The 27,950-nt window shown below is 45.1% G+C and overlaps 1 protein-coding gene across 31 annotated transcripts in view; it reads left to right on the top strand.

Annotated features, from left to right (window-relative positions):
* CADPS (calcium dependent secretion activator) overlaps positions 1 to 26,690 on the top strand; it is a 210,863-nt gene extending 184,173 nt beyond the window's left edge. For 30 of the 31 annotated variants that reach the window (XM_039558671.1, XM_039558670.1, XM_039558664.1 and 27 more), the window contains 4 exons: positions 1,292 to 1,324; positions 3,920 to 4,027; positions 22,645 to 22,749; positions 25,359 to 26,690. In XM_039558671.1, coding sequence (XP_039414605.1) covers positions 1,292 to 1,324; positions 3,920 to 4,027; positions 22,645 to 22,749; positions 25,359 to 25,538 — 426 coding nt within the window. In that variant the 3' untranslated portion in view covers positions 25,539 to 26,690. The remainder of the gene's footprint in view (positions 1 to 1,291; positions 1,325 to 3,919; positions 4,028 to 22,644; positions 22,750 to 25,358) is intronic. The other variant, XM_039558658.1, reaches the window with a different exon arrangement.
* The last annotated feature ends 1,260 nt before the right edge of the window (positions 26,691 to 27,950 follow it).

Below are 27,950 nucleotides of genomic sequence, written 5' to 3'. Positions count from 1 at the left end.
ACCCTAATTAAAAGCAGAAGCGTTGTGGAAAATCCCAGCCATACTCTTTCTAGACACTGTGCCTTATGCTACAGTGGGAAAAAGGTCTCTGTGGCCAGCTGGGCACTGCTCAGTTGGAAGAGTTGGCCCTGACGTCAGGGGCCAACCCACCTCCCACGCCAGGCAATGTGCACCCTGCTGCATGGGAAACCACAGACAAAGTCAATTTGGGGTCTTGCAGATCCCACCAGCTTGTGAGGACACCACGGAGTGCAGTGTCCATCTCTGATACCCTCCCTCCAATAGCATCTTCTAAAAAGGGAGGAAAATCAGGGAAAAATGATTTAGCTGTTCAGTCTGGGAAGCAGAAAAGCTTCAGGGCACTTCTGCATGGCATGGCATGAGCACACTGCCCCAACATGGTCTGCAAGCTCTTGCCAGCATCAGGGCCAGCAGAAAGGGGGAAAATAATAACTTTTGTTTTGAATTGACTGATGTGAGGGAGACACAAGTGAGTGCCCGAGAGGCTGCATATAAGGGCAACAGGGCTGGGGTGTGAAATGTGAACACAACTTTCCAACCAGCCCAGCCACAGGCATTCATGTGCAAAACTTCTCAAAAAACCCTCAGCCTAACAGAGTATCACAGAATGGTTTGGGTTGGAAGGGACCTTAAAAATCATCACATTCCAACCCTCCTGCCACAGGCAAGGACACCTTCCACTATCCAGGTTACTCAAAGCCCCATCCAGCCTGGTCTTGATAATGTCCCAGGCTGCAGCATTCACAACTGGGGAAGAACACCATGGGCAGGACAATGGGAAGGGAGCAAAATTAGGGTCCTTCAGGTGCTTTCTTGTGTCTAGCTTGGTGCAGGCCCCTGCCAGACTCACCATGCCATCATGCCCCTGCTCCCGGAGGAGCTGCCATTGCTCCTGGGATACAGCTCCCAACAGGAGAGACGTGGCTTGGGAGACACGTGGCATCAGGTGGAGAGGGAGGCCTCCAAAGAAAATAACTATGTCTTCTTACGAACCCCATCTTCCCCCGCTCGCTGAAGTAGATGCACAACTCCCACACTATCATCTGTTGCTATTAGAGCTTTAGCAGCAGTCAATTTACCTCTCCAAAAAAAAACAACAACAAAAATACCACCCTTTTAGACAGGAAAGTGAGTTTCATCACCCTTTTCAACCTACTCAGCATTATGTTGTCCCAAGTTTTGCTGGAGATGGTCTTACAGAGTTTAAAGAAAAAAACAAAGACCTGAAAAGGTACTGATGGTGTTAACTCTCCTTTTGTTCCTTTTACAGGTGAAGGCTGCTTCCAAATACGTGGATGTACCTGTAAGCACAATTTAAACAACTTCTGTCACAGTAATTTGCATTGTGCTTTGGTTTATGGCATGTGTAGCAACCCACATTATGCATTAACAGCCAAGACTGAACCATGGGCCTTCATACTTCTAACATTTGAACTGGAAACGATATCTCCATTATGTTAATAATGAGCAGTTACCCTCTTATAGAGACCTATGAGGCTGTTTAGGCAACAATTTGCAGATGGTGTCAAAAAGGTACCATATTTATGCAATTGGCTTGAATCACATTTGAAAAAAAAAATGAGAGCAGTGCATTCTGTTAATTCTTCATTTGGACTTGTACAAATACAGTATAATTTCCAAACAAAAAGTCCAGACATGTTACAACTGAGCCAACACACATCTAACACATTAGCTAATCTATTTTATTTTTGTTCTTCTAATTGTCGGTTTATTTTACTTTTTTGGAAAATGACTTTTTTATTACTTTGGGGAAATGGTGATGAGCTAGCAACATGTGTTTGGGAAATTGTTAATGAAAATAATTTTTTTCCATTTTTCTGTAATTGGTGTAGGAAAACTGTACATCGTCTCCTCTAATTAGACCTTGATTCATAAGGAAAAGAGCCCTTAACGTTCTTAGACAGAGCACTTAACTTGCCAGAAATTTACATTTAAATTAAGTTGAAGTGTAATATATGAATGTTGGCTGGAATAAGGGGTTACTGTAACATTTACAGGCAGAAAGATCCTGAGCAACTGCAAATGCAAAAAAATAGATCTTAATATACCACACCAGTTCCTGCACCCAGTTAGACTGGGCAGTGGAAATGAAGAGCAACTCAGTTGAGTTTGATGATGTGTATGTATAATGTGTGTATATTTAATGCAGGTGGATTGCTCTGCATGCTTTCATATGACAATGTGATAAATTTATCAGACATCTTGGACCACATCCTCTGCATTTGGTGTTTCCATCCCTTTAGCCCAACTTAAACATTCTCTACAAAATTATCGTATCTTGAGCCTAGCATGGAAAAGACAAACTCTTGAACAGTAAGAAGTGTTGCTTGGTTTAAAATACCCCAATGCAGATCTTGGCATCCTGTTCTCTTGGAGTAATAAAAACAAGATTTTGAGAGCAAAACTCAGAATTTATTTCTTGCCCTGAAAATGTGGAGATCCTTCAGTTGAAATTCCTAGTTGTTTCAGTGCATCTTAAATATTTAGTCATCAGAAATTTGAGCACAGAACAGTTATTTTAAGTAACTTCTAGGGCAAAGCATGTCCTTCTCTGAGGCCTCTGTGTTCCTGGAAAGCAAAGCATCTCCAGGGAAATAGTCTCAGTAAAATGCTATGTAACCTTTTCAAGCTTTTCCAAAAGCTTTGTACCTGGGACACCCTTGCGAGGTCTGCAGCAGGGTCTGCTCCCCTCCTCGAAGCCAGACAGATGCTCTAGTTCTTTGTGTAAATCAGAACAGAAAACAGTCACCTGGGTTAGCTTTCAGTTGTTTCCCCACCTGGCCCTGGAAACAAAGCCATATTACAGTGGCTTCCTTGACAGCTTCAACATTTTTAATGAACTCAACCACCAGATCCACACAGCTCCCAGACCGGTGCAGAGGCCACCCCATGGTCCGTGAGCCACTGCCTTTCCAGGGGAAGGAGAAAGAAAAACCTGTTTGACTAGAGGACAGAGGGGAAATCCTGGTGTTGAACAGAAACCCACCACTTAAATCTAATTCCGCAAATGTTAGTTAAATCTAATTCTGCAATTCTGTTGCAATTGTCTGGGTACAAACCAATCCATCTAATCCTGCCTTGGAATGGGCATGATCAGCAGACTGAAAATTGCTTGGAAGTGTAACACTTGACTACTGCCACGTTTGTGTTGTCCTCATTGTTTTTCAAATTAATACCTTGTCATTGTTGCAGTAGGTGTTAAGAAATGTCACTGCCTTTCCAAGGGCCAAGCACTGGCCCTTTGCTTGATAATTGTTTGCTTTGTATTAAAAAACTCCCTTCCTACTGCTTTCCAAACTGTCCTCATTTTCACCCTGGAAATTACATGGATGTGTTAACTAACTTCAATTTACAGTGGCTGACAATCCTATCTTGCAGAGAAATGATACTCTGTGATCTGAGGTAAATCACAGTAATGGAAACTAATGACACTAGTTATTAACAAACTTACAATGTGCCACACAAATTTAAGTTTTGTGGCAGCTCTTGTAATGACTCGTGTTACCATATTTTAATGGGTTACCTTTGAGGTAAGTTTGAATCCAATATATCAAGCAATGTGAACTCAAACAAGATTTTTTTTTAAAGTATTTTCCCATCCAGCTGCTTCAGTTCCCATTTGCTTTAAAGCAATGCTGTTATGTCCAAAATATTGCATACTTGTAGGTTACTCTTTAAAAATCAGTTAAATTCTGCAGAGAGCTGTTGAAATGTGACATCAGGTAAGTGTCCATCAGGTAAGGAAAGGGTGAATTGCAGAAGGACAGCAAGAGATGGAAGAGAAGAAAAAGCAGTGATGAGACTGGGCACAGACGAGTTGCCCCCTGCATCACTATTCATGTTTTTCTCTCTCTCTTTTCTTCTCTCCTCCATGCAGAAGCCAGGAATGGATGTTGCTGATGCCTATGTGACATTTGTCCGCCACTCTCAGGATGTCCTGCGTGATAAGGTCAATGAGGAGATGTATATAGAAAGGTTATTTGATGTAAGTAAATGCCCTCTCCTATTTGGACACCAAGCAGGAGAGACCCAAAATGTGACAAAATAAGACAGGAGGATAAGTCACATTTTGAGAAAATTTATTGGTTATACCTTTAAAAAAGAAATCTTTCCTTTCTTTCTGACTGAGGCTTGTATCTGCTCTCTGCCTGCTTTAAATCTCTACTCTAGTCCACTGTGTCTTAGTCTGTGTGTGGATTTTAAAAAAACAGTATCTTCTAAGAGAGCTCTTTAATATGTTTAAGCTTGTGTAAATTTCTCTCTATCAGAACATCTCAGTCATTGTTCTTACTGTTAAAATTTGAGCCACGTTTTTGGCAGATGTGTTTGCTAAGGGTCATCTCTTCTGCACATTTTGCATTGTTTCATTGACAAGCACTGCAAATCTGACAGCAAATTAAACATACTAAACTTTAATTTTAAAAGCTATCAAAACAGAACTGATTATGAATGGACTTTGGTATAAAGGAGGACCATGTTGTGGTGCCTGACACTAAAGGTAAATTTGAGACATGGTCTTCCTGTTCAAGATGGCTGGTAGGAACTGACCCAGAGGTTCGCAGCTAATTTTCGGTTGGACAAGATCAGTTTATTGGACTGTGAGAGAACAGTGACCTGTGATGCCTGGGTTTTTTAGGCTTGGATGCATGTTAAAAGTATCTCTATTTCTGTTGCTCTTGTTTTGTTACGGGCTTTCTGTCCTTGTAGCTGTTCTATAGCAAAGGTTTTCTGTTGATGACCATCCTGCAGCATTAGTGTTTCAGTGTCTCTAGGGTATTTGTCTGTATCTCAATTTTTGTTTGAAGCAGCTTCTTTCCCTACTTTCCTTCCTTCCATCTCTCAGCCGTGCCATGTCTCAATCTCCTGGTCTGGAACTCTAACAGCCTTTTGTGCTTTCTTTACTCACTCTTTTGCTTCCTCACTGTGCAGGGAAAGCTTCTTTTTCCCCAACCAACTTCCTCCTTCACTTGATACCTCTGTTTCTGCACATTACCTGTCCCTCAGAAACCTCTTCTTCCTTTACAATTCTCACTCTTTGTTTCACCAATATCTTACCAGATTAAAATGGAACTTATCTCTCATGTCAAATGTTTTATCACATTATATCAAGTGGCATGAATTAAGAGTCAAATAATCTTACTGTGTACATCTACTAGCATGACCCATACCCACTGAGAATGCCTCATTCATGCACGGAGCACAGCAGTGCCTCCTCCAGGCTCGGCTCGTGCTCACTCTGGGGAGAGTTTGCAGCGTGAGCACCAGACGCAAATCACCCATCAAGCAGGCATGGGGAGAAAAAACAAAACATAAAACAAAAGACTGTCGCTTCCATCTGCAGCGGGCCTGCGAGTGCATTGCTCGTTTGTGTTGAAATTTATTCCACGAGCAGTTAAATTTCCAGAGCTCATCTGGACTGTTCTTTTCAATGCCCACACTGCCTTTTCCCTCATGCTTTCCCTATGATTCACAGTTGGTGTGTTTGTACCCTTTTAGGCCATTATTTCCAATTTTCAAAAGGCTGTAATTAGCACAAATATTGATTTCAGTTTGATCCACTCATACTTGGTTTTACCAAGCTATATTTTAAACAAATTAACGGTTGACATGAACAAAAAAAAAAAGAGCAGCTACCTTGGTGGAAAGCAAAAAATGCAAAACCCTTCTTTCCCTCCCTGACTTCCTCCAAGTCTCCCTGATCCATGTGGAATTAAATAATCAAGGATAGGGTTTTTACATTGCTCTGCCTGTTTTGACCTACACTGGCTGCAGGCAGGAATTGCAGCATGTGGGAGCTGTTCCCATTCCTGCTCCTATTCATGTTCCCATTCCCCATCCCAGTGGGACAGCATTGGGATCTAACACCACTGGCATGTTTGCATGTGTCTCATGTACGTGAGTGTGTCCCCATGAGCAGGGCAAGTTACGGGGCGGTTGCTTTGCAAGGAGGGAGTGGATTGTACTGAGCCTTTGTTACCCAAAACTTGGAAATCTATTTTGAGCAGCCATGTATCTTCTTTGTCATGTTACAGCTGAAGGAGCTGTCTCCTGTGGTCAGCTCCCATCGTGGCTCAGGTGCTCCTGGTGGGTCAGTACCAGCACAGGGTTTTTACATGTGGGTCACCAGACCCCATTTAAGTTGGTTCTGTGTTCATCCATGTTCAAGTAAAGGCAGGAGCAAGTGCTTAACTCCATTATTGAGCTTAGACACAGCCCTGCAGCTCTTTGCCCCTCTCACCTAACCCAGCAAAACAGCATGGCCGTGGGGTCTTTAAGGTCCTTTGATCTTATTTTCCAATGACATTTTAGGTACTAACTACCTCTTTAATAAGAAAGAGAAGAGGAATAATCAAAAATTATATTTATGATGCTGAGTTAGAGTTGGACCTGACTTTGTTCCCTCTTCGCCCAACATGGCAGGGGAGCAATCCTCTTAGCTGCAGTTTCGCCAGGCAGTGAGATTATTAACACTTTCATTAACACATTTTATTAACACATTCTCAACTGGTTTAGTGCAGTGGTGCTGGCTTGCCCCAGCCAAATCTCAGTCCAGTTTAGGATGTTGTATGACAATAGAGGCAGCAGTGCCAGCAAACAGCTTAAACCTGCCTGCAGGCAGGTCCTGTGCACCCAATGGGGTCACAGTAGAGACACTCACAGTGTGGGGCTACATCCCCTTTCTTCACAGTCCTGAGGAGTGCAGGAGCAGAGGTGCACAGTGCAAGGTTGTCTATTGCACATTCCGTGGGGTTTGAACTCCTGGGGTATCCCTAATCCCCGCACTTCTCTGCAATCCTGCCCTGTGTTTCCATTTATTCCCCGTTTGTTTCCTCCCACGAGCAGAGGCTGCAGTGTGTTAGGCCATGTCCCCAGAGAAGCTGGGTTAATATGTCTTTTCTTGGCATTTGCCATGATTTCTTAGCTCAGAAACCATCTCTCTGCCCCTGCATCACCTGACTTGCCTATGCCTACAGAACAGGGCACTGCTCTTTGGGAGATACTGGTGTTTGCGGCAGATTATTGTTATATTTCTGTGTGGTCTCTGTGTTAATCCTCTTAATTCTGCAGATTAGTCAGGATGGGTTTTCTCCCCTCCCTGAAATAGAGTCATCTTAATTTTAAAAATCTGTATTCTTGGGATCATTGAATGAACAGATTGATTGTGGAGTTCTGCTGGTAATCAAAACCTAACTAGCTTTTTGGCAGTGCTGTTTACTGCAGAGTTACATGACTTATTTACTTGGCCTGGCTCACTAATTTGATAACATTTAAAGCTAAAACACTGTAATAAGGCCCATTGGTAGAGAGCAATGGTAACAGAAGTGTTTCAGAATAGCGTTGTAGCATCCGATCCCTGGGCTCCTGTGCCTGGCTGGGTGCTTTGGGATTTAAATCCTTATGGTACTTTGCACACAATGCAGAAGGATCACAAACTCTGTGTAGTGCCTGATAGGCAGTAAAATTTTTTCCCAGAGAGGGGGCGGAGTTGACATGCAGAATGGAACTTTTTATAGGAACAGTGAGGCAGAACCAAGTGGGTGTATCTTAAACAAGGGAAAATATCTTCAGAGTGATCTTGAGTCTTTAGACCAACCCTGCAAAATTCAGGTCCTCTTTGTCTTAGGTCACTCAGAATTTCATAGGATCAGTGTTTATACATCCATCATTTTGTCTGTAGGCAGTGGGAATTTTACTTGTGAGGGTTGTCCCCTTTGGCAGAAGTTACTTCTGGATCCAGGTATGTGTGTATATCTTTACAAACACCCTTAGATACTCACAGTATAGGTTTCAACCCATCACAACATATGTGATCCAGAGTGTCTATGATTGACTAGTAGATAGTGTGAATGCCAACCTTTCTTCTTCATAAATTGGTAAACACTAATGTAAAACATAGGGTGACTATTTCCTCTGCAGCCACAGTGAGTAGCACATACACAAAGGGCTACTGAATGTCAGGTGAGCTCCCTGAGATCCTGTAAATTCCAGCATCCTGATGCAGTCCCTGAATAGTGCAGATGGCATTTTTCTCTGTGATGATTAATTCAATATCTTACCAGAAAAAACAAAAACATGCTTTTGATATGAGAGATCAAAACACCAAGAGAAGCTCCTAAGATTGTGAGGACCTAAAAAAAAAATTAATTTCTTTTTTTCCTCCTTGTACGTCTTGAAGACACCAGCCCGAGAGAAGATCAGGATTAAAACAGATGTGCTTAGTGCTAGTTCATCTGCTTAAATCTAGCAGTCTCTGAGATCAGTGATTAAAAAGCCGTCTCTAACTTTGATGAAATCCACTGCAATGGTAATTCTGTGTCTCTGATCGCTGTCTTATGGGCCTCCTGTCTGCCTAAACCGGACATAGAAAACATTTCACTGGAGATGATACATGGATTATATGGGTCAATTATACACTTAATCTGCCTTCTGGGGATTAAGTGTGCATGGATTGACCCCGCGTATTTGGCTTGTCCTTGGCAGTTATCAGATCAGGAAGGTTGCCTTTACCAAAAGGTCTGGTAAGAACTTAATCATGCAGTGATACTGCCCGCCGAGGTGGCAGCAGCCACCGTGCTTTTTGCAGAAGGCAGTTTTACCACTTCACTGTCACTGTGAGTGTTCAGCTCCCTCAGTCTGTGTCACAGCTGGGATAGCAGACAGAGAATTTACTCTGGAAACAAGAAATGAGCCTGTTCTTCTCTGCAAGACAGAAACGGCTCTTAGTCTTGATGGCAGGCTGGGTTTGGCAGGGTCTGGCAGGTGTAGCAGGGAGGGCGCTGGGGAGACCGGGGTTTGCTCTGCCCTGGCCTGTCCTCGGTGCAGAGGAACAATCACTCCAGGTCCTCTCCCATCGGCAAAGGTGAATCCATGGCTCATCAGCTAGAGCAGCCAGCATCTCCTTCCCGCCACCTTCAGGGAGGCAAAAGCCCCTGGCTAAGGCTCCAGCATCAAATCCTGTCCCTCAGGGTCAACTGAGTTGGGCTTTCAGGAGACCCCAGTGCTATCCCAAGGCTGATGTTGCATCTGGTGGATTTTCATGGATTTTGGGTTTCTTCCCTCAGCCAGGAACCCAGCAGGAGTGCTGGGCCTGGGGACATGGTCCAGGATTGTCGTCATGTTTCCAAAGCAAGCTGCCCTTGCTGGTATCTGACCTCTGAATATCAGAGATGATGAGTTACAAGGATGCAGGACACTGTGTGAGTCTCAAGACTTCAGCAAAATCCTTATACACATTTCCAGGAGCCTGAGTGAGCATTTGTCACTGGAGGATCCACAGAGAGCTCAGCATATGTTTCAGTACCTACACATTCGGAGCCTGATAGCACACCTGAGTATATTGAAAAAATACAAAACACAGCTAGATCAATTAATTCAGCAAGTCCTCTGCAGACACTGAGGCATTAGCTTATTCTTAAAATCAAAACTTTTGCCCTCAGCAGGGTTACTCACTTGAATTCTGGCAGCTCCTTCAAGGCGTGCTTGTAGGATCATGGCATCTCTTGCTAGACCGCAAGCCTTACACGGCGCAATCAAATGCCAAAACAGAGCCCTTCTCACCCTCCCTTCTCCTTCCCCTCTTCGATCTCAAAAGCCTGGTTGTGAGTCAGTGGAGCTACTCACTCTGAGTTAGAATTACTCACAGGAGGCCGGGTTGCAGGATCAGAGGAAGAACGGATATCAGGCTGTGCGCTGGGCTCCCATCTCATATCTGCTTATAGCCACACTCACTGCTTTCTCTTAGACAGACAACAACCTGTTTCCCTCCTACACAGCTAGACTGCTCATTAGGGCACTAACTCTCTCCCACTCCCATCCTGATATGGCCTCCACTGAGCTATTTCTTCTGCCTTGTTTTTTGCTTTTTTTTTCCCCTCTCCCCGCTTCCGGAGTGAGTTGTGAAATGAAGACAATTAGGCACATTGATCTCAAGGGAGCGCAGCTTACCTTTCCCTCCCTGTGCATCTTTGGAGGAGCCAGAGCTGGCTTGGCAAGGCTCAGACCTGGACCTGGAGTTGATCTCACTGCAGGACTTTCGCTAGTAAAAAAAATTAAATTATGGTGGCAGTTGTCAGTATATCTTCTAGGGGACAAATTCTCTTTGTCCTGAGAGGGCATAGAGTACACTGTCCTGCTGCCTCTTTTTCTCCCCATGTGCCCTCTTGGAGTCACACAGGAGTGGGGAGAGGAGCTTAGCACTGACACCATTCCTTGGAGCCCTTGTCCTCTGATATTCCCCTCCATGAGCTTCACATGGCCCAGGCATGCATTGGTGCATGGCCTCCTGGCTCCCCCTCAGCAAGGCTTCTTTCCTGAAGTGCTCATTTAAGTAGGCTCCATTTAATTTATTTTAGGTAGAGTCTTAATAAAATAAATCCTAGATCTGTCACTGGATTTTACATGCTTGAAAGGGGTTTTTTCCCCTCCTAAATATCTTTATCAGAACAGCTTTCCGTGTTCCAGTAGACATTTGGTTGAAGACAGTTAATTTGATTTCTTTTCCAGAGGAGATTTTCCATTAATCATTCTAAGAAGGCAGACTGATTGCTCCATTACGTTAAGGTCAGCATAGGCTTGCTAACATCATCTGCACCGTGCTTTTGAGCATCAGAGATTTGTGTTTTGGGGCTGGCATTGAGTGAAAGATCATTTATTTCCTGGTAGATGTGAGTAGCCAAGATTTTGGGGAAGCAGGAGCATGGAATCCTCCATCCAGAGAGAGCCTTTTTCTGAGCAGCCTCTCTGCTCCCTGACCAGGAGCTCTCTGCACATTTATAACTGCGGACAAGTTACACGGTGCACTCTGAGCTGGAGCCGCCCTCCAGCTAAGTTTAAGGGGCTGTAGCTAATTGGAGCACCAGTCCTGTGGGTCATCAGGGAGGAGAGCCTGGAGGAGCTGGTGAGCCGCAGCCCACGCGGGTCCCACCTGTGTGCAGGGGTGCGAGGAGCGTGGGAAGGGCCGAGACGCCCCGGTGCCCGCAGGTGTGCGGGGCTGACCCGCTGGGCCAAGCCGGCGGCTTTGCTCCCTCCCTCTAGGCTGTGCAAAGAGCCTTTAAAAGAACTCTCAGTGCACACAGGGAGAGCCAAAGGCCCCTGCACAGACAATGACGAATTGTCTGATTCCAGCAGCGCCTTCAATCCCTCTTTTCCTTTTCTCCCCCTGCATCCCAGCCCCACACAATTGCTGCTCTGCCAGTGCCAGCCAGCGGTGCGTGCCAGATTAGCCATCCCAAGTCACTTTGGTTCTCTTGATCTGCGGCTCTTTCCTTTCCCGGTGCTCCCTTAAACCTCACCCTGGATGTATGATATCAGCATTCAAAAATGCCTGGTGGGACTCGGGCAGGGAGCACGCTTCATCTGGTGTTTAACCCCAGGAAGGATACCAGGGGAACTGCTGCAATCAGGGCCAAGATATCCAGCCAGCCTCTAGCTACTTTTTTGGAATTTGCCCACTATAAAAGAAGCAGATGAAGTTTGTCAAGTCCCACTTAATGACAGCTTCCAATTTAAACTGATAACAAGTGTAATGAAAGTATACTATAGCATGTGTTGCTGTGCATCTTACTGAGCAACTCTGCAGCCAGTTTTACCATCACTGCCTCACACTAACAGGGCTCTGGAATCAGGACAGAAAAATATTGTGTGGATATTGTATTTTACTAGGCTGCTTTATATAGAAACTCAGATTTTAACATGTCAGCTTCATTTCTTTTTTGAAAAATGGAAATAAGCAGAGAATATTTTATAGGTTAAAACTGTATTTGAGAACAAGCATCTATACAGGAGTGGTTTTGTGTGTGTGCGCCTTTATACGTTTTTATGCAGAAGCTCTTTCATTTAGGAAAAGGGAGGTCTGCAAATTCCTGCAAAGCAGCAGGTTTTTGGGGATTTAATTTGGCAGTTCCTAGTGAATGCTGTGCACTTTGCAGAGCTGTATCTGCAGTGAAGGAGAGAGAGCTCAGCACCCAGAGCCCACCTGGCAGTGTGCCCAGGCCCCCACTCTGTGTGCAGGGCTGTGGGATGCTCCATGCCAGAACAGCCTGGAAAGGCAAGGTCTTCCAGTTCAGGGGTTCATGTAGCCAGGACAGGCTTTACCTGTTACCTAAAGGGAGCATTTTCTGGAGGTGTATAATTCAGTGTGTAAACAGGATTAGGACTGTCCAGTTTCCGAAAATGAGGCACCTGCTAAGGCACTCAGGCTGCAAACCCGACAGGTTAAAGCATGGGATGCCCCTGGTTTGAGGACATTGTGGATGGGAGAGAATTTGGGGGTGGCAGCTGGCTTCCTTCCCAGATCACTGTGAACATCATCTCCTGCACCCCCTTGCCATGGACCAGTAGTTGTTTGCACAGGGGCCTCCCCTGCAGTTTTCTCTGCCCGCTGCCCTCCATCCAGCTCTGAGCAGCACATGGCCTGGTGGGTCTGCCCTCCTCAGAGTGAGTGCAGCAGCACGTGGCTGGGATGGATTCAGAGATGATCTATGCATGGGCTGGTGTTGGTGTTTGCTCACAGCAAACCCCAGCAGATTGAGACCAGGACATCCCTGGCTGTAGGAAGAGAGGAGCCAGCATTGCGGTTGCTTTTTCCATGAGATTCTCCCCAGGGCAGAAGGCTCAGGGAGTCACTGGCACATTCACCCATCAGTTCTGCCAGGGATGTGAGTGTATGGCTCTTTGCTAGGCAGAGACTTTGGTGTCTGGCTAGCAGAGCAGACCACCCTGACATACAGCTCAGGGACACCTAAATGAGTACAAGGCATCATATCCCCAACATCAGAGTTGTCCCCCCCTGAAGGAGCAGTAGTGTTGCAAATCCCTTTCTGCCTGTGTTCCTGCTGTGGGAAGCCTTTGCCTGTGTGCTGAGAGTGCACAGATTGTCTGCAAAGCGACTGAGGGTCAGCACAAACAAATCTGCACCCACCCTGGCGTGTGAAGTCACAGCTGCACAGGATACAGTAGGTGTTACTGGTTTGTGCAGCACCAAGAGCAGGGGCTATTAGGGATGAGCTTCTTGAGCATGTGTTTGTTGGGGACCTTGGCACCACCAACACAAAAGATATTGATCCTCCCTGTCCTCTCTGAAAAGGAATTAAATTTTGGGTTAAGAGCAGGGAGAAATCTGCAGCAAGGAGCATGAATGTCAGGCTGTGCCCCTTCGGAGAGCAGGGAATTTGTGCCATCCCACCAGCACAGGCAGGACCCCTGGCAGCCCCGGCCTCCCTCCCATTAACACCTGTGGCACCTGCCGACCCCCGCTGGGTCCAGCGTCCAGCCAATTATGGGTGAGGTGGCAGCCTGAGCACACCCTGGAGCAGAGATCCCCAAACAGTGGGTGCTCTCAGGTGCCATATGTACTGCAAAAAGCGTGCGGCACTTCCACACGCTGGGGTCTGCACTCTCTATTCATTCTGAATGCTCTTCCCTGTTGGAAGGCAGAGCTCTTACGCGATTCAAAGTTGTTTTGTGGTTTATTTTTGGTAAAGGGAGGAAAAAATAATGTAATTCGGGAATGCCATTTGCATCCTAGACAGATGATGAGTCACTCTGGCTAGCAGCTTAACCCTATTAGGCAACGTTAGGGACTGTGACTTTATTAAATAATAATACAAATTATTTTCATATTAAGAGCCTTTGTAACTTCCTTGTATTGCTACATTGTCAACCAGAATGAAATTTCGTAGTTAAGGAATATGAAATAGAGTAAAAGGCATCCAGAATTCACAGCTCTGGGGTGGATGTTGAAGAACGCACTGTGTGTACTTGCAGTGATAGCATTATAGTGATACATAAAATACCAGGAAAAAAAGTACTTTTGCTTCAGTAATAGCTCGGTGTGAGTGTGACCTGGGAGACTCCAGACTTATTCACAAGGCTGTAGTAGAACAAAGTCTAAATTTTATTTTAAAAAAGGAACACCCCAAGGTTTATGGGGATTTTTATCAAATTGCTAGCACTTTGCCAGATCTCTAGAATTTAATGTGGAGTTTTATAGAGAGGTTTAGTTCAGAAAATGAGGGTCATGTTGCCTGCTGTGAGGACCACTAGCCCAGAGCCCTGCTGAACATGGCTGACGGAGGCTTCGCTCACAGGGGCGAGGTGCAGACATGGGGTCCACAGTTTGGCAAAGGGGTCACGAATCCCAAACACTGACGGTTCGTGCGTGCGGTTCCTGAACACACCAAGGCAAAGACCCTGCAGATAAGTTAAATTAGCACAGTGCAATCTGTCACCAAAACTTAGATTTATTTTCTGAAAGATACTTTCCAAAGGGTGTGAATTTGGGGGTGAATCACCTTTCTACCAGCAATCTGAGGGCTGCCTGAAGCCCTCCTGGTGCTCTGCCGTGTGCTCCATGGAGCTACGCCGACAGACCTACTTTTGATGTTGTCTTCTCATACCTAACTTAAAAAGAATTATGTGCCATAGAAAAGCTGCATAATGACCGGACAGCATTATTATCTGGCATGCAGCGGCATAGCAGGATGGTAACTATTTATTTACTCTTTGTGGATAATGTTCTGTTCTAGTCTTTGGCAATAGCAAGACAGCATCTGATATATACAATATTGGTGTGTATCCAATTGTTTGTGAACATCCCAAGTTTTGAAACATGGTTGTGAGAGAGGAATATAAGCTTAAGCTTAAAAGGCTAAAAAGCAGAAAGCCCCACACGTAAATGCTATTATACACTTAATGAGGCAGGGTTTAAAAAAAAAATCAGCCACACAAGTTGGTTTTATCAAAGGAAATGTATAAATAACAACCAGTGATTCAAAGTGCCTCACAAAGGGAAAAGCAGGGACGGGAAGCTAACACTTCACTTGTGGCATTCAGATAATAGTATTTACTACACTAATCTTTTGGGCTTAGCAATTGACAATCAATATATTATTATCAACAAGCGTTAACGCAAACAAAAAGCTTCTATTTCTTTTTTTAACTGTTCCCCTAAGTCCCTTAAATTTAATTAAAACCAGACAGCTCTCCTTCTAGTACAAATTAGAGTTAAAATCATATTAAATATTTGTTCTATGGGAAAACAAAAGTGTCAGCTTGTGCTACCAGGTTTGGCTGTTTCTTTTTTTCTCCTTTTTTTTTTTTACACACAGAGGGGAAAAAAAATACCAGCTACTCAAAGTTAAAATAAAGTCTCTCTCCCTCCCTCCCTCCCTGTCTCCCAAGACTACTGTCTATAACATGTTGTTCCTTATAGAAAGTGGGATATGGTGGCATTTGCTTGATTAACTTGCTCGACAAAAGTGACAGCTGCTGTGGGTGCATGTAGCTAAGCTGCACAGCGCAGTTCCGCCTTTGTACATCTGTCAGCAAAAAAGGAGGAATAAAGAGTGAAAAGAGACAAATTGGTCCCAAAAGGCAATCCATTCAACTCAGGAGGTTTGCTCTATTCAAGCACTCGCTGGGAATCTCAAGTGCTAGGTAGCTTATTCAATTTCATTCATTCTTTAGAATGAGCCCACAAGTGTTTAATTTCTTATTCTGTTGAATAAAAGGGGAGCTTTTTTTATTTATTGGAAGCATTAATTGTAAGACTAGCTGATCAATGCCTGCAATATTAACTCATTACTTATTTTATGGTTAGCTGTGTGCTCCGAGAGCTGCAGCCACTAAACTTATTTCTGTAACATGGGCAAGTTCACACCAATTTCTCTGCTTCTGGAAAACCCGGGCACGCACGGCAACATCGTTCTCAGTACCCTGAACCTTGTCCCCCGCCTGGCTTGGGGGAATGGTCCAAATCTTTGGCAGGTGTAAATCAAAGGTGTTGCTGTGTTGTTATTGGTGCCACCCATGGCACCAGTAATAACCAGTGAGGCCAGGACATGACCGAGACAGATGCTCTTTGCCTGGGGGTTCTGCCCTGAGCCCACTACAGGTTTGACCCTCTGTGCTGGAGGAGGTTTTGTAGCTCCAAATGCTGAGCTGCCTTGGGGCGGCTCTTTGGTCCCCAGGGAAGGGCAGGGCAGGGGAGCCCATCAGCAGGGCTCTGTGGAGTAATATCCAGAGCACAGTATGGATTTTGTTAAGTAGTGGCAGAGAAAGCTGATGAACAGACGGGATGGGGTTTGTTGCATGGACAGGTCTCTGCTTGCCATCCAGAAAACATACGCTTGCAGGGGAGAGATGTGCCTCTTCCTTCTTCATTGTGTGGCAGAAGTCTATCTCAGGCTCCTCATCGACACTGGGGACCAGAATGATGTTTCTCCCTGAGTGCCTGTGGCTCTTCATCCACATTGGCTCTGCCACCTCCTCCTCCAGGGTCACTGCCATTTATCTTAAGCATTTCAGACACACTTGTGTCACTAAGGCCCTGTCCCTGCTCTATCCCCACTCTCCCAGCCTGGGGCAAGGAACATCTTCTGCAGCAAGACAAAACCCAGATTTCCAGAACAGCCTGAAAAACGCTGGGCTCAGCTCTGGCAGCCTGGACAAGACCTTGCTAGCACTAGTTGGGAGCAGGGCAAGACTCACGCTCCAGCCCACCACTGCCCTTACCCACATCCAGCATCCCAGCAGAGCTGGCCTTTGGAAAGGGGATTGCATAAGCTGCTGTGTATGTTCATGCTGGGAACATCTCTTTATTTCTGATAGACAAGAGTAGGAACTGCATTGGCTGTGAGACCCTGTGTTTCAGGCTTGCCATCTTTACCAAGTTTTTGGAACAGCAATGACTGCCTGGGACCAACAGCGAAAGAAACATTGAAGGAAAGTGGAGAGGAACACTTTGGTGGCCACAGAAGACTGAAGGGACAAGAATGATCCTTCCATGACTGCCATTGGGCAGTCTGGGCTTTGGGTTGCAGGGTTGCAGCCAGTTCTGGTGTGCAAACCTGGCTGTGCTACTGGGCACACTGGGAGCAAAGGAAGGAACGTGGTGCCTGGGGCTGGCAGGCTGCTCCTGAAGAGTTCCTGCTCCCACTCTCCAAGCAAATCCTCCTCCAACACTGGCAGCTGTGTTCACAGGGTTGTTCCCAGACAGCATGTCCCTGCACTGCTGTGGCTGCATCCCTGCCTTCCCTGTGGAGATGACACCCACTCAGGTGAGGTGGCTGCCATGAATACGTATGACAACGCCGAATAACCAATTTGATCTCAGGGCTGCCCAGGACTGGGATGGACACAGCTCTGTCAGCTGTCACCTACTGTCAGCAGTTGTAAATCAGCACAGCCTCACTGTGCCTTCCACCAGCTGAGCTTCTGGCCCATTGGACAGGCATGCAAATGCCAGAAACAAGAGTTGGTAATTTTATCTTTTTTTCTTTCCTGGCTGATCAAATCACTTTGAGCTGTTGCCTGAAAGCAGGTTCAGTTTTCCTTTGGGAAATAAGACTCACAATCAGCCTCTTCCTCTCTCCCTTCCTACCTCTGTGGTCCCCTCGCTTTGTGCTGGCTGGCTCAGGGATGCTGCGGAGGCTCCGCCCAGCATCCAGTCCCTCATCTTTGAAACACCTTGAATTCAAGGGTTCATTTCAAAGCTGCCTTTCAGCATTTCAAAACAAGCCCATGTCCCAGACAAAGAGACCAAGCCAGCCAGCATTTGGAGCCTCTTTGTGCAGTGTGTGTCACAGTTTTAAATAGATTTGCCCTGCTTGGATTGGTTCTGGTTGGAAAGCGAGCACTGAAATGAGAGGTCATAGGGGAGAGTTACTATGGTAATTGAGTAGTATCACCAGTAGTTTTGCTCTTATGATCATTAAAGCACATAATAATAGACAAACAACAGTGGTTAAAGCAAGCAGGTAGGATTACTATGTTCTTTTGTCAGAAGTATATAATGTCTTGTAGTCAGTTTTAAAGACTTCTCAACTCCAAATCCACCCAGTAGTCACCTGCTGAGTAATTTTGTATGCCTAATCTCTAGCCCTTAACTACAAGCTTTCTGCTAATTTGAGGCAAATGGGTATTTTTGACACTAAATAGGGCAGTAAAGAATCCCTGACCTAGAAAAACTCCATTCCAAGGCACTGAGAGCAGAAAAATATTCTTTCAGCATCCCTGTGAGATCTTTGGAATGACGTAAAATAGCTTTGACTAAACTGTGTTGCAGCCTTCGATTAATGGTTTGCAGAAACTTGCTGAACATCACTACTACAACTTCCCCCATAAAACTTGTCACTTCAGATTGCCATCAGCCACCACAACAATAATCATTTCATGCCTATTGCTAATTGCAAGCACAGCTGAGGCTCAGCAGGGTGCCCTTGCACAGTCCCAGGCCTTTATACCAGCCTCAATCTGTTGTATGGCACTTGTTCACACACAAAAAAACTACCAGTAAAGGCAGAAAGAGGCAGAGTCACAGGTTCCTTGTAATCCCTCTGCTACCCTGCTGACAACCCAGCCCTATAAGCATTCCTGGTTTTGTCCCACTCTTTACAAAAGCTGAAGTGACCTTAAGCTACTAGTAGTATGTAAGCTTTTGAATGAAGAATACAGCTCCTTCAGGTGCCTTAAGAAGCAGTGTTGCATCTGGCTTATGAGATTCTGTTTGCAGCACCCCTGCAGTGAGCTGTGGCTTCCTGTAACATGTAAAATATGAGTGTGAACTCAAGGTTCATGGCAAGGAACAGGAGGTCATGTTTCCATTCATCTCACACTAAAGAAGATGGGGGTATGCAGATGTTCCTGGGTATGTGTAATGACACCACCTCCCAGAAAGTGCAGGAACCCAGCACAGGGATGGCTTTTGATAAAATGTGCTGCATTCAGTGTGCTACTTGCAGATTTATTCATACCAATTTTTACAATTTATGTATTCAGAGACAAACTTGCTATTTCAGAAACTTATTGATCATGTTTTTGCATTGAAAAAAAAAAAAAGAAGAAGGCAGAGGGCTGGGGAACAAGGAAGCTTATTGCTCAAGCTGGTTGGGGTGTCAGATGGGAAGCCATGGAAGTGCACCTTTTGTAATGCTCCAGCTCCTCTAATACCCATCCTAGTGCATCCCAGCCAGCCCATGGCCCACCTCATCTGTGCAGCCTAGCACCCAGCAATGAGGGTTGCTGTGAAAGACAGGAGAACAGGAAAGCTAACCTGAAAGAGGGATTGACTTCCTGTCTGTACAAATACAGTATCTGCTTGCAGTGACTGGGCTCTGAGAATACCCAAAGAGTGTCTGCATTTCCTCTGCTGGAGGCTGGGTCATGGTGTGCAGCCATGGGGCTGTATTTTGCCTCTGATGCAGCCCTGCTCCTTTCCCTGCTAACATCCTGCTGGATGAGTGGTACCCACCATGCATCCATGAGGATGCAACCTCCACAGCCTGTCCTCACTCTGTGCTCCCAGACTGAGTGTAAATTGTCCCCTAGGTGAGGGACAGGAATGCCAGCAGCACCAGTAATGTGTGTGTACTACAGTGAGTTATATGTGGGCTTTTGTTCCTGGGCCTGGACCATCAGTGAGGTCTATTCGTTCTTTGCAACCAGACGTGAGGAGTTTTTTTCAGAAAATATATTTATGGTATTTGCTTTGGTGTGCCCATGCCACAGCTGTGCTGCAGCTCCAGAAATGTGCCTGAAATGTGTTGCAAGCCCCTTGGCAAAGCCCCAAAGTTCAGTATTTGGGCTGTGACCTCTGCACCTTGTCTTTGGGGACAAGCCACAAGGCTGGAGCCAGATCCCCAAGGGGACCCTATGTCCCCAGCATGGACCCCACTGCCCTCGGGGAAAGCAAGGTGGCCAGTGTCCCCACAGGACCACTCTGTTCTCTTTTGTCTGAGATGATCACGTTTCTGTTTAGGAGCATTTGGCTTTGTTGTTGTTTTTTTAATAACATAATCATATGCAAATGTTATCTTCTTTGGTAGGTTAGTCATGAATCAGAGGGCTTGTGCGTCTTATAGCACATCAACACTAGTGATAGCTAAAGGGAACATTTAATTTATGGGCTAACTTATTTTTATGAATATGCAGGGCTTAAATTCAGCAGTTGGTGTGTGCTCTATGAAGTGACGTGACGGTTTTGTGTATCAAGATCAATGAATTAGACTTTGTCTTTTTCTCATAAAGCAGAAAGTCTTTGGAGTAAGTTGGCTTTGAGAAAGAGAGCTCCTTTCATGCAGCTGAGCACTACGCCTGGCTGAGCCCTTGTCAGCCGGTGCTCGACAGGGGAGGGGTGTGATTCACATTTGGTTCCAAGGAGTTTGCATCTCCCCAGAACCCAGAGTGTTGAAGTGCCCTCCAGAAACACAGAAAAACATTTCGTTTTGCTTACTCTGAAGGTCTCGCAGCAGCAAAGTCACCTTGCCAATAACCTCCAGGCAGAGGTTGTAATTTCTGTTTGGGATCACACAGCCATGTGGGCATGTGTGGCGTTGGACAGACAGAAATGGCAGGACCTGCCCTTGCTAGGGACTTCTCATCTCATGTAGAGTTGATACAAACACCCAGCAGATTGTTCTGTGGAAGATGGGAGGCAGCAGGGGAAGGGAGAGGGTGTGTGTATGTAACACACGGTTGTGCCCTTCCTCTGGGGGTTCTGATTTGAAGAGATAGCAGAAGGAGAAGGAGGTGTTTGGCTGACCTGGGCATCCATGTGCCAGCGCAGCCCTGGATCACAGCTAATGTCACCCAAGACCATGACTCAGTTAAGCACTGATTGCAGAAAAGCAGCATTATGAACATTAACAATTTCTCTGTTTTGCCTGCGTGGGTCTGCAGCATTTCACAGGAACCCAGGCAGAGCCTCCAGTGACAGCAGTTGCTCTGTGCCACCCCACCACCAGCTGGGTGCTGGCTGTCCTGGGTCAAGGTACCCAGGGTATCAGGGGATATTTAGGGATGCTCTGACTTCTCAGACTAGTCTGAGGGATTGGAAGGTATGAAGCCCCACCAGACCTTCATGTCTCCTATTCTTGTCAGGTCCACAGCAGCTACCTAGGTTGCTTCACTCACTGTTCAACCCCAGTCTGATGCCAGGACCTCAGGTGACAGCTGAGAGCTCCTGCTTGCCAGTCTCAATTAGTCTCATCCAAGCTCTTGCCAGCTTTCCGTCCTGGAGATGAAGGGTCAGGAGAATCTCTGCCACAAGTTGCACAAAGTGTAAGCATTGAGCATGAGGTCACCACGTGCCATTTCTTCGGTGACTCTTTCATCTCCTTGTTTCCTCCATTTTATAAAGAGGTGGTGTAGAAATTAAAGTAGAGGAACATCATTGGAGTTGGGGGGAAAACCCTTCCCTGTGCAGCTCCCAGGTGTGCTGCCATACAGTACAGGGATGTGTGTTGAGCACATATTTTTGTGGTGTAGGGCTGGTTTAGCTTAGACTCGTTTGTTTGCTTTGGTAAGCCTCATGCTAACTTGTGGGTGCCAGTGTTAAAGGATGGAGGGTAACAATCAATGGCCTCAGTTTTGCAATTACGGAATGTTCGGTTGTCTCCATGCCCCTGCTGTGCTGACAGCTTCCTCAGCCAGCAAGAAAAGGGCATGTTCTGTGTCAGAGACCCCCGACCTGAGGGAGCAGTGAGGGAGGCAGCAAGACCTGAGTTGGACTGGTGTGAGGTTTCAGGCTTGTTGAGAGGCAGCTGCATCCCAGACTAACTTGGATGGTGCTCTGTGAGGATTTTCATAAACTGGTCTGGTGGGGTTTCTTTAGTATTTTAACTGGTTCTAGATTAATTGCATCTGGTCTACAGTATGGGATTTGACCTCTGCGTGTAAGAGAGATCACAAGAAGGATACAACTGTGCATACAGAGGTGTGATGGGTTTTTGCCTGCTTTGTAACTACTCCTTGTGCTGAGCACTGCAGGGAGGTTGTGTGGTTCCCCACCCACCCCTGGCCCTTACTTTTCCTCCTCTCGAGGGCTTGCTGCTCATCTGTGTGGCATCAGACATGCCCTGTCAGCCCTGCGCGAGCAAGGCGCTGATCCACAGCCCATCGGAGCCTTCCTGCACTGCAGGAATGGCAGGCTGCTGCCACACTGCTGCGAGCCTTTTTCACAGACAAGCAGCACAGTTTCAGCCCCTGGAGGGGCCCTGTGAGTTCAGCAGCTTAAAACAAGCTGATTGCTGCTTTTCCATCTTTCATAATTGTAAGGGTGAAACCAGAGCATTTCCCACACAGCCTGGGCAGACACCCGTAGGTGCTTACATCCTTCCCCCTCTGCCAAACCTTGCCCCACATGAGCCTCCCCTCTGTTCACCCTCAGGGACCCAGACTCAGCCTGTGGCTGTTTATGATTTAGCTTGAAGACGGTAAGTAACCTGAGTGTGGGACTGACACCCTTAAAGGCAGGACTGTGCTCTCAGTTGTGGGGGAAACAGGTTGAAACATGGCTTGAGCCTAACACACACCACTGCTGGCAAGTGCCATCAATGGCAAAATCAGATTACAAAACCTTGCAGCACTACTGGTGGCCGTTACCCTCCTAATAAGTTTATTGTTGTTGTTATTAAAATTTAAAAGCTCATGCATGGAAATTCTATGTAAGAGCAGATGCCTGTCTCCCCTCTCCGTTTGTGGCCCCCCATGAGTGGGCTAGCAGGTGGGAAAGGTGGGTGTGAGGGGGTGCTGGGGGCACCCGTGTCAGTCGGCACCGCACACAGCCCTGGCAGGGTTGCTAGAGAAGTCACGTCTCTCTTGCAGCAATGGTACACCAGCTCCATGAGTGTAGTATGCACTTGGCTGACAGACCGCATGGACCTGCAGCTCCACATCTACCAACTGAAAACTCTCATTAGGATAGTAAAGGTAAGCCACCTGAGGTGTTCTCAGTACCCCTTGCTGTGGAGAGGAGCATGTGTGTGTGCGCCTGCATGGGTGTGGCATGTGCTCTTTGGCAAGCTGTCACTGGCAGATAAATTAAGGTTTCGTTAAAATTCTTTAAAAGAATTAAGACAGCTGTGTCTATGGCAGGTAGCACTGGATAAACAGGAACTTCAAATGCATGGAGATGTAAAATACAGCTGTGCAAATAAAAACAAAGACTCTTTGCATTAAAAACAAAAACCAAACTCTCTTGCTATTTGACCTTACCTGTACAGTAAGTGCACCAAAATTAGCCTTTTTGTGGACAAATTAGCTGATCACACTAGTGAACTCTGGTGTTAAAATGGGTTAAATTAACCCAAAAGTTTTTAACACTGTTTTGCTAGAAACATTTAAGCCCAGCTATGGCTTGTGACTATTGTCAGAATGCATATAAGATTGTTCTCATAGTTAATTGAAGTTGTTTCTTTTACAATGGGTGTATATAATTAACTCTAAGAGATTGCAAAGGTGAGATAATATACCCTGAAAGTAGCATTATTTTTCCCTTAAGTGCACGTGCATGTGTATATGCATGCCTTGGACTAATGATAATTATTTCAGTGTGAAATCACAGTGGTTTACATGAAATAATAAGATCACAGAAGGGGGTAAATATATTTTTGATCATTTTAGGTTCTATCTAATGCTTTTTGGTCTAGTATTTTATAATGTTTATGGTCTTGCATGCAGTGAACACATTGAAGGCATGAATAAATTAAAACTGAAATGTATTAAATGTGCTTTTCATAACTGAAAACAACAGGCACAGACAGATTATTCCTACTTGTCAGCTAGCTGAAGAAAGATTTTTGCCTTGTGCTTTATTTATACCAATATTACATTCAGAAGCAGCTATAACAAAACCGAGGACTTTCTGAAATAGCCAAACAGTAAATTATTTCTATGCAGAGCACAGAGCAGAATTAAATGAACAACAAGACCAGAGTTTTATCTCACAGAGTCGAGAAGTTTTTAAACATAAATTCAAATAAGAGATGTTAATTGTAATAACAAGGGAAATATGGGAACCATGAAAATACAACTCCAGTTTGAGGTGAAGAAAGGGAGATTTAAGAAGTATATGCCCTGTGCTTGTATTTATACATCAATAATTTCTCCAGTATCCTGGACTTAGTTTATTTAATCCCTATACTGTAGGTAGGATTGCTTAATATGGAGCATTCCAGGAACATGTAATCATGTCTGTGGATACAGGCGATAAACATCCTGCTGCTTGAAGAGAAATAACTGATATTAGAGGCAGGATGAACATATCCAGGAGCATGGGAAGTTAGTTGGAGCAGAGCTCTTATATTGCTTTGATATCTTTTTAGACCCCAGCCCACCCTATGCAAAGCTCCCCGGAGCAGCCCCGCACATCCCTGCTTTGAAGCTGCCCAGCCCACAAAGGCAGGGCTGGAGTCACAGAGCTGTAATTTGTTGCCCAAGGCACCCTAAAGGGACCTCTGCCATGCCAGAGTGGTGGCCAGCAGAGATGCTTCTGCAGGACCTCATGCCTTCTGATCAACAAATCAATATGATTTCAGAGAAGCGTCTTATGGTTTAAAATACACTCCACTCACACATTTCACAACTTTGACATTATACCCTACTTATACATTTTACTTACTTATCTTCTACTACCTAGACATATTACTCCACTTACACATCTTCTTACTTACTTATACCTTTTACAACTTTTACCTAATACAGTACTTACACATTTTACTTACTTATCTTATACTACCTATACATTTTACAGCTTATCCATAATACAGTACATACACATTTTGCAACTGCTGTGCATGAGTTCTCACATTGCTTGATTGGCTTTTCTATTTTGTCCATGAGCTCCACACACACTTTTCTGGTAACATGATTGGTTTTAATCCAGTGTGGCACAGTCCTTTTTTATCTATTCCTTGCTGTCTTGGTATTTAGTTTTTTAGCTTCTTCTTTCCCAATTCAGCACAGTTTACCTTTCAGTCTTTGATGAATTCCTGAGGGCTCTGACAGGTTGGGCTCCTGATCCAGGCAAGCAGCATCAAGATGATGACAGCAATAAAACCCATCCAGTGATCAGCAGCTAAGTTAGTCCAGAAAATCCAAACAATCCAACAAAGACCAGGGACCAGACATAAACCTATCCCACCTATCTTATTTCCCCTCTCGAACTTTCAGACTGGAGCTTAAAAACCCTCTTGGGGCTGATGTGCTGCAGCTGAAGGTGGAAAGGCCAGGTGAAGCTGGTGAGGGTAATTCCAGCCTGGTCCCACTCTGAGGGCTCTGGTAAAAATAGTTAAAAAGGGTTTGGCTGGGGCACACTATCAAGGTTCACATACTTTACAACAGTTTCTGTGGCCTCTGCACTTCCCAGGTGATGCAAAATGTCCCCAGGGTTGGGATTTCCCTGGTATCCCAGCCTCTCCCATTAGTGCCCCCAAACCCACAGCTCATGGGCACAGGTTGACTCCTGCAGCAAAGCAGGGAAGCTGCTATTGGTCCTGACCTCTCCCTGTCTCCTTCCTCCACGCCTGTCTCCACTTCAGAAAACGTACCGGGATTTCCGATTGCAAGGCGTGCTGGACTCCACCTTGAACAGCAAAACCTACGAGACCATCCGGAACCGGCTGACAGTAGAGGAGGCCACAGCGTCAGTGAGCGAGGGCGGGGGGCTCCAGGGCATCACCATGAAGGACAGCGATGAGGAAGATGAAGAGGATGACTAAGGAAGCTGGAGCACCGGCTGGGGGTTGCCTGGTATCCATGCATGTACCTCGTCTGTAACTCAGTTAGCCACATTAGGAATTTTTAGGTCAGCTCTAAATGCCCATGAGAAGTTTACCAATACAAATGCCATGTTAGCTGTGTGGTAATAAGATTAGCACCTCTCTTTGATTCATCAGTTTCCTAATTTCATATCTATATGTTCATAAGCAATATGGAGCACCATTGTTTAATACTGTTAATGGAAAAACTACATAGAAAACATGCTAGGTGTGTCCCTGTTATTAAAGTTTAAACAATGCTTCATTAATGTACTGTATATACATTGATGGTAAATTGTTGTGAAGATGAGTGACTCAAGTCCTTTCATTTCTTTGTTTCTCTTCTGTGGATGCCAACTGCTTAAAATTAATTAAAAAAACCATCTTTGTTTTTAAAAGAAAAACCAGGCAATTACAAATGATTTTTTGTTCTCTCTGTTCATTTAAAAACCAGAAAACAAACAAACCCAGACAGCCATTTGAATCATTCTGCATCCTTGTTAATGTACCAGAGGCTCTTCCCTTCAATATGCAGTTAACTCCATAGAGACTTCATCCCAAAGGATTAGTCATTCTAATTGCCACACCAGATTAGTCCTATCATTATGGATATATCATGCCACATTATAAGTCCAAAGCAGTTGTTTTATGTTGACGTTTGCTCCTCTAAATGTTGCATTTTTGTTTAAATTTCAAATAACTGTGTATGTACAAAGACAACTTTAATTACAATCTTAGACTCTACAAATGTGTTTATAATAATATATTGAATATTTATTTCCGTAGATTGTAGACATAATTTACAATTCCTCTGTTTCACAATGGTTTTTATATATGTCATGTACATTGCATTTTGACCAGTAACTGCATGTCCATCAGTTCCTTCTCCAACTTTTACTTTCTGTGTAAAATAGTGATCCATCTTGCTTTTTTTGCCTTATACAAGCCGACAGTTGTAAAAGTGTGAGAACTGTGGCTTCTCAATAAATAACTATTCAGATGTCCTAATAATAAATTATGGAGTCTTTTTATGTCTGCCTTAGGAAAAAAAAACAAACCAAGCTGAGATGTAAGAGCCCCCACCTCTCAGAATAAAGGCATTTTGTTTTCTCATGGGTGTTCTTTAGTTTATTAATTAAGAAGATGGTTTCCTGATTTGCTCCCCAAGGTCAGGATTGGGAGCACACCGTCTGTTCCCCAGGTACAAGGGTATTTCTGCTATGACTGCCACAGTTGTTTCCACCATTATCTGTGTTCTATGTCCTATGATTTGTCCCTGGACATCTAATTGATGTCTGCTGTGGTTCAGCTCCTGTTATTATATGGCCATCAGCCTTACCCAACACTTACCTTTCTTCAAAAGGCCTCAGTTTGTACTTTAACTTCTTCCAAAGCAGCCAGCTGCAGTAGTACTTAGACACACAGGGCAGAGACAAACCGTGAGTTGAAATTAAATTAAAGTCTGGTTTGATGGAAAACGTGTCTAATGAAAGCACACTTGAACCGGTTGCCCAGAGAGGTCATGGATGCCCCATCCCTGAAAGTGTTCAGTCAGATTGGATGGGGTTCTGAGCAACCTGGTCTAGTGGAAGGTGTCCCTGCCCATGGCAGGGGGCTTGGAACTAGATCATCTTTAAGGTCCTTTCCAACCCAGTCCATTCTGTGATTCTCTGTTAGGCTGAGAGTTTTCTGAGAGGTTTTGCAGTCCCTCCCTCCCATCAGCCGATTCACACCAGAACTGATTCCTGCTAGCCCAGGTCTCAGTCATTTGAGAGAGCAGCAGAAGAACTGGGGTGCTTTACCCCCAAACACAATGACCTGTTGCCAGCCTGGGAAACCAGGACAAATGTTCATCCCTCACAAATAAAAGATGGGCAAATAGAAAAACATCCTACCTGGATGAACCTTCCTGACATAATGAACAATTAAACTAAACCATCTTCCAGAGCCCAAAAGATGTGAGACCCGCCTGGACATATGGGAGGAGATTGGGACCTCTGGAACTGCCTGTGAAGAGGGTGTTGATTCCCAGATGGGGCTGGGATAATTATGGAGCCCAAAGCATATTCACCTGCAGTGCTGGATTTTTGGGTCCCTTCCCTCTGTGTCAGAATTTAGCATCTGGCTGTGGAGGTGCTGTGTAGCCCCACCTGGCTGGCCACACCCTACACATTTAGCATCCACCTTTCCCAGGTGTCCTACATACACCACCCCCTTGGAACAGGGGCATTAGCAGGAGTGGGCAGTGGATGTGCACATTTAGCACATTTACATGTTGAGAAGCCATCTGATGCACCAGAATAGACAAATTTTGAGCCCTGACTGTAGCCCAGCTGACTTGATTTTTGTCTTGCTCTGTGCTGCTGGTAAGAG

This window comes from Corvus cornix, chromosome 12, assembly GCF_000738735.6.
Source record: "Corvus cornix cornix isolate S_Up_H32 chromosome 12, ASM73873v5, whole genome shotgun sequence".
Taxonomy (NCBI): Eukaryota; Metazoa; Chordata; class Aves; order Passeriformes; family Corvidae; genus Corvus; species Corvus cornix.
Note: the sequence above shows the minus strand (reverse complement) of the source record. Positions and strands in the feature narration are given on the sequence as shown.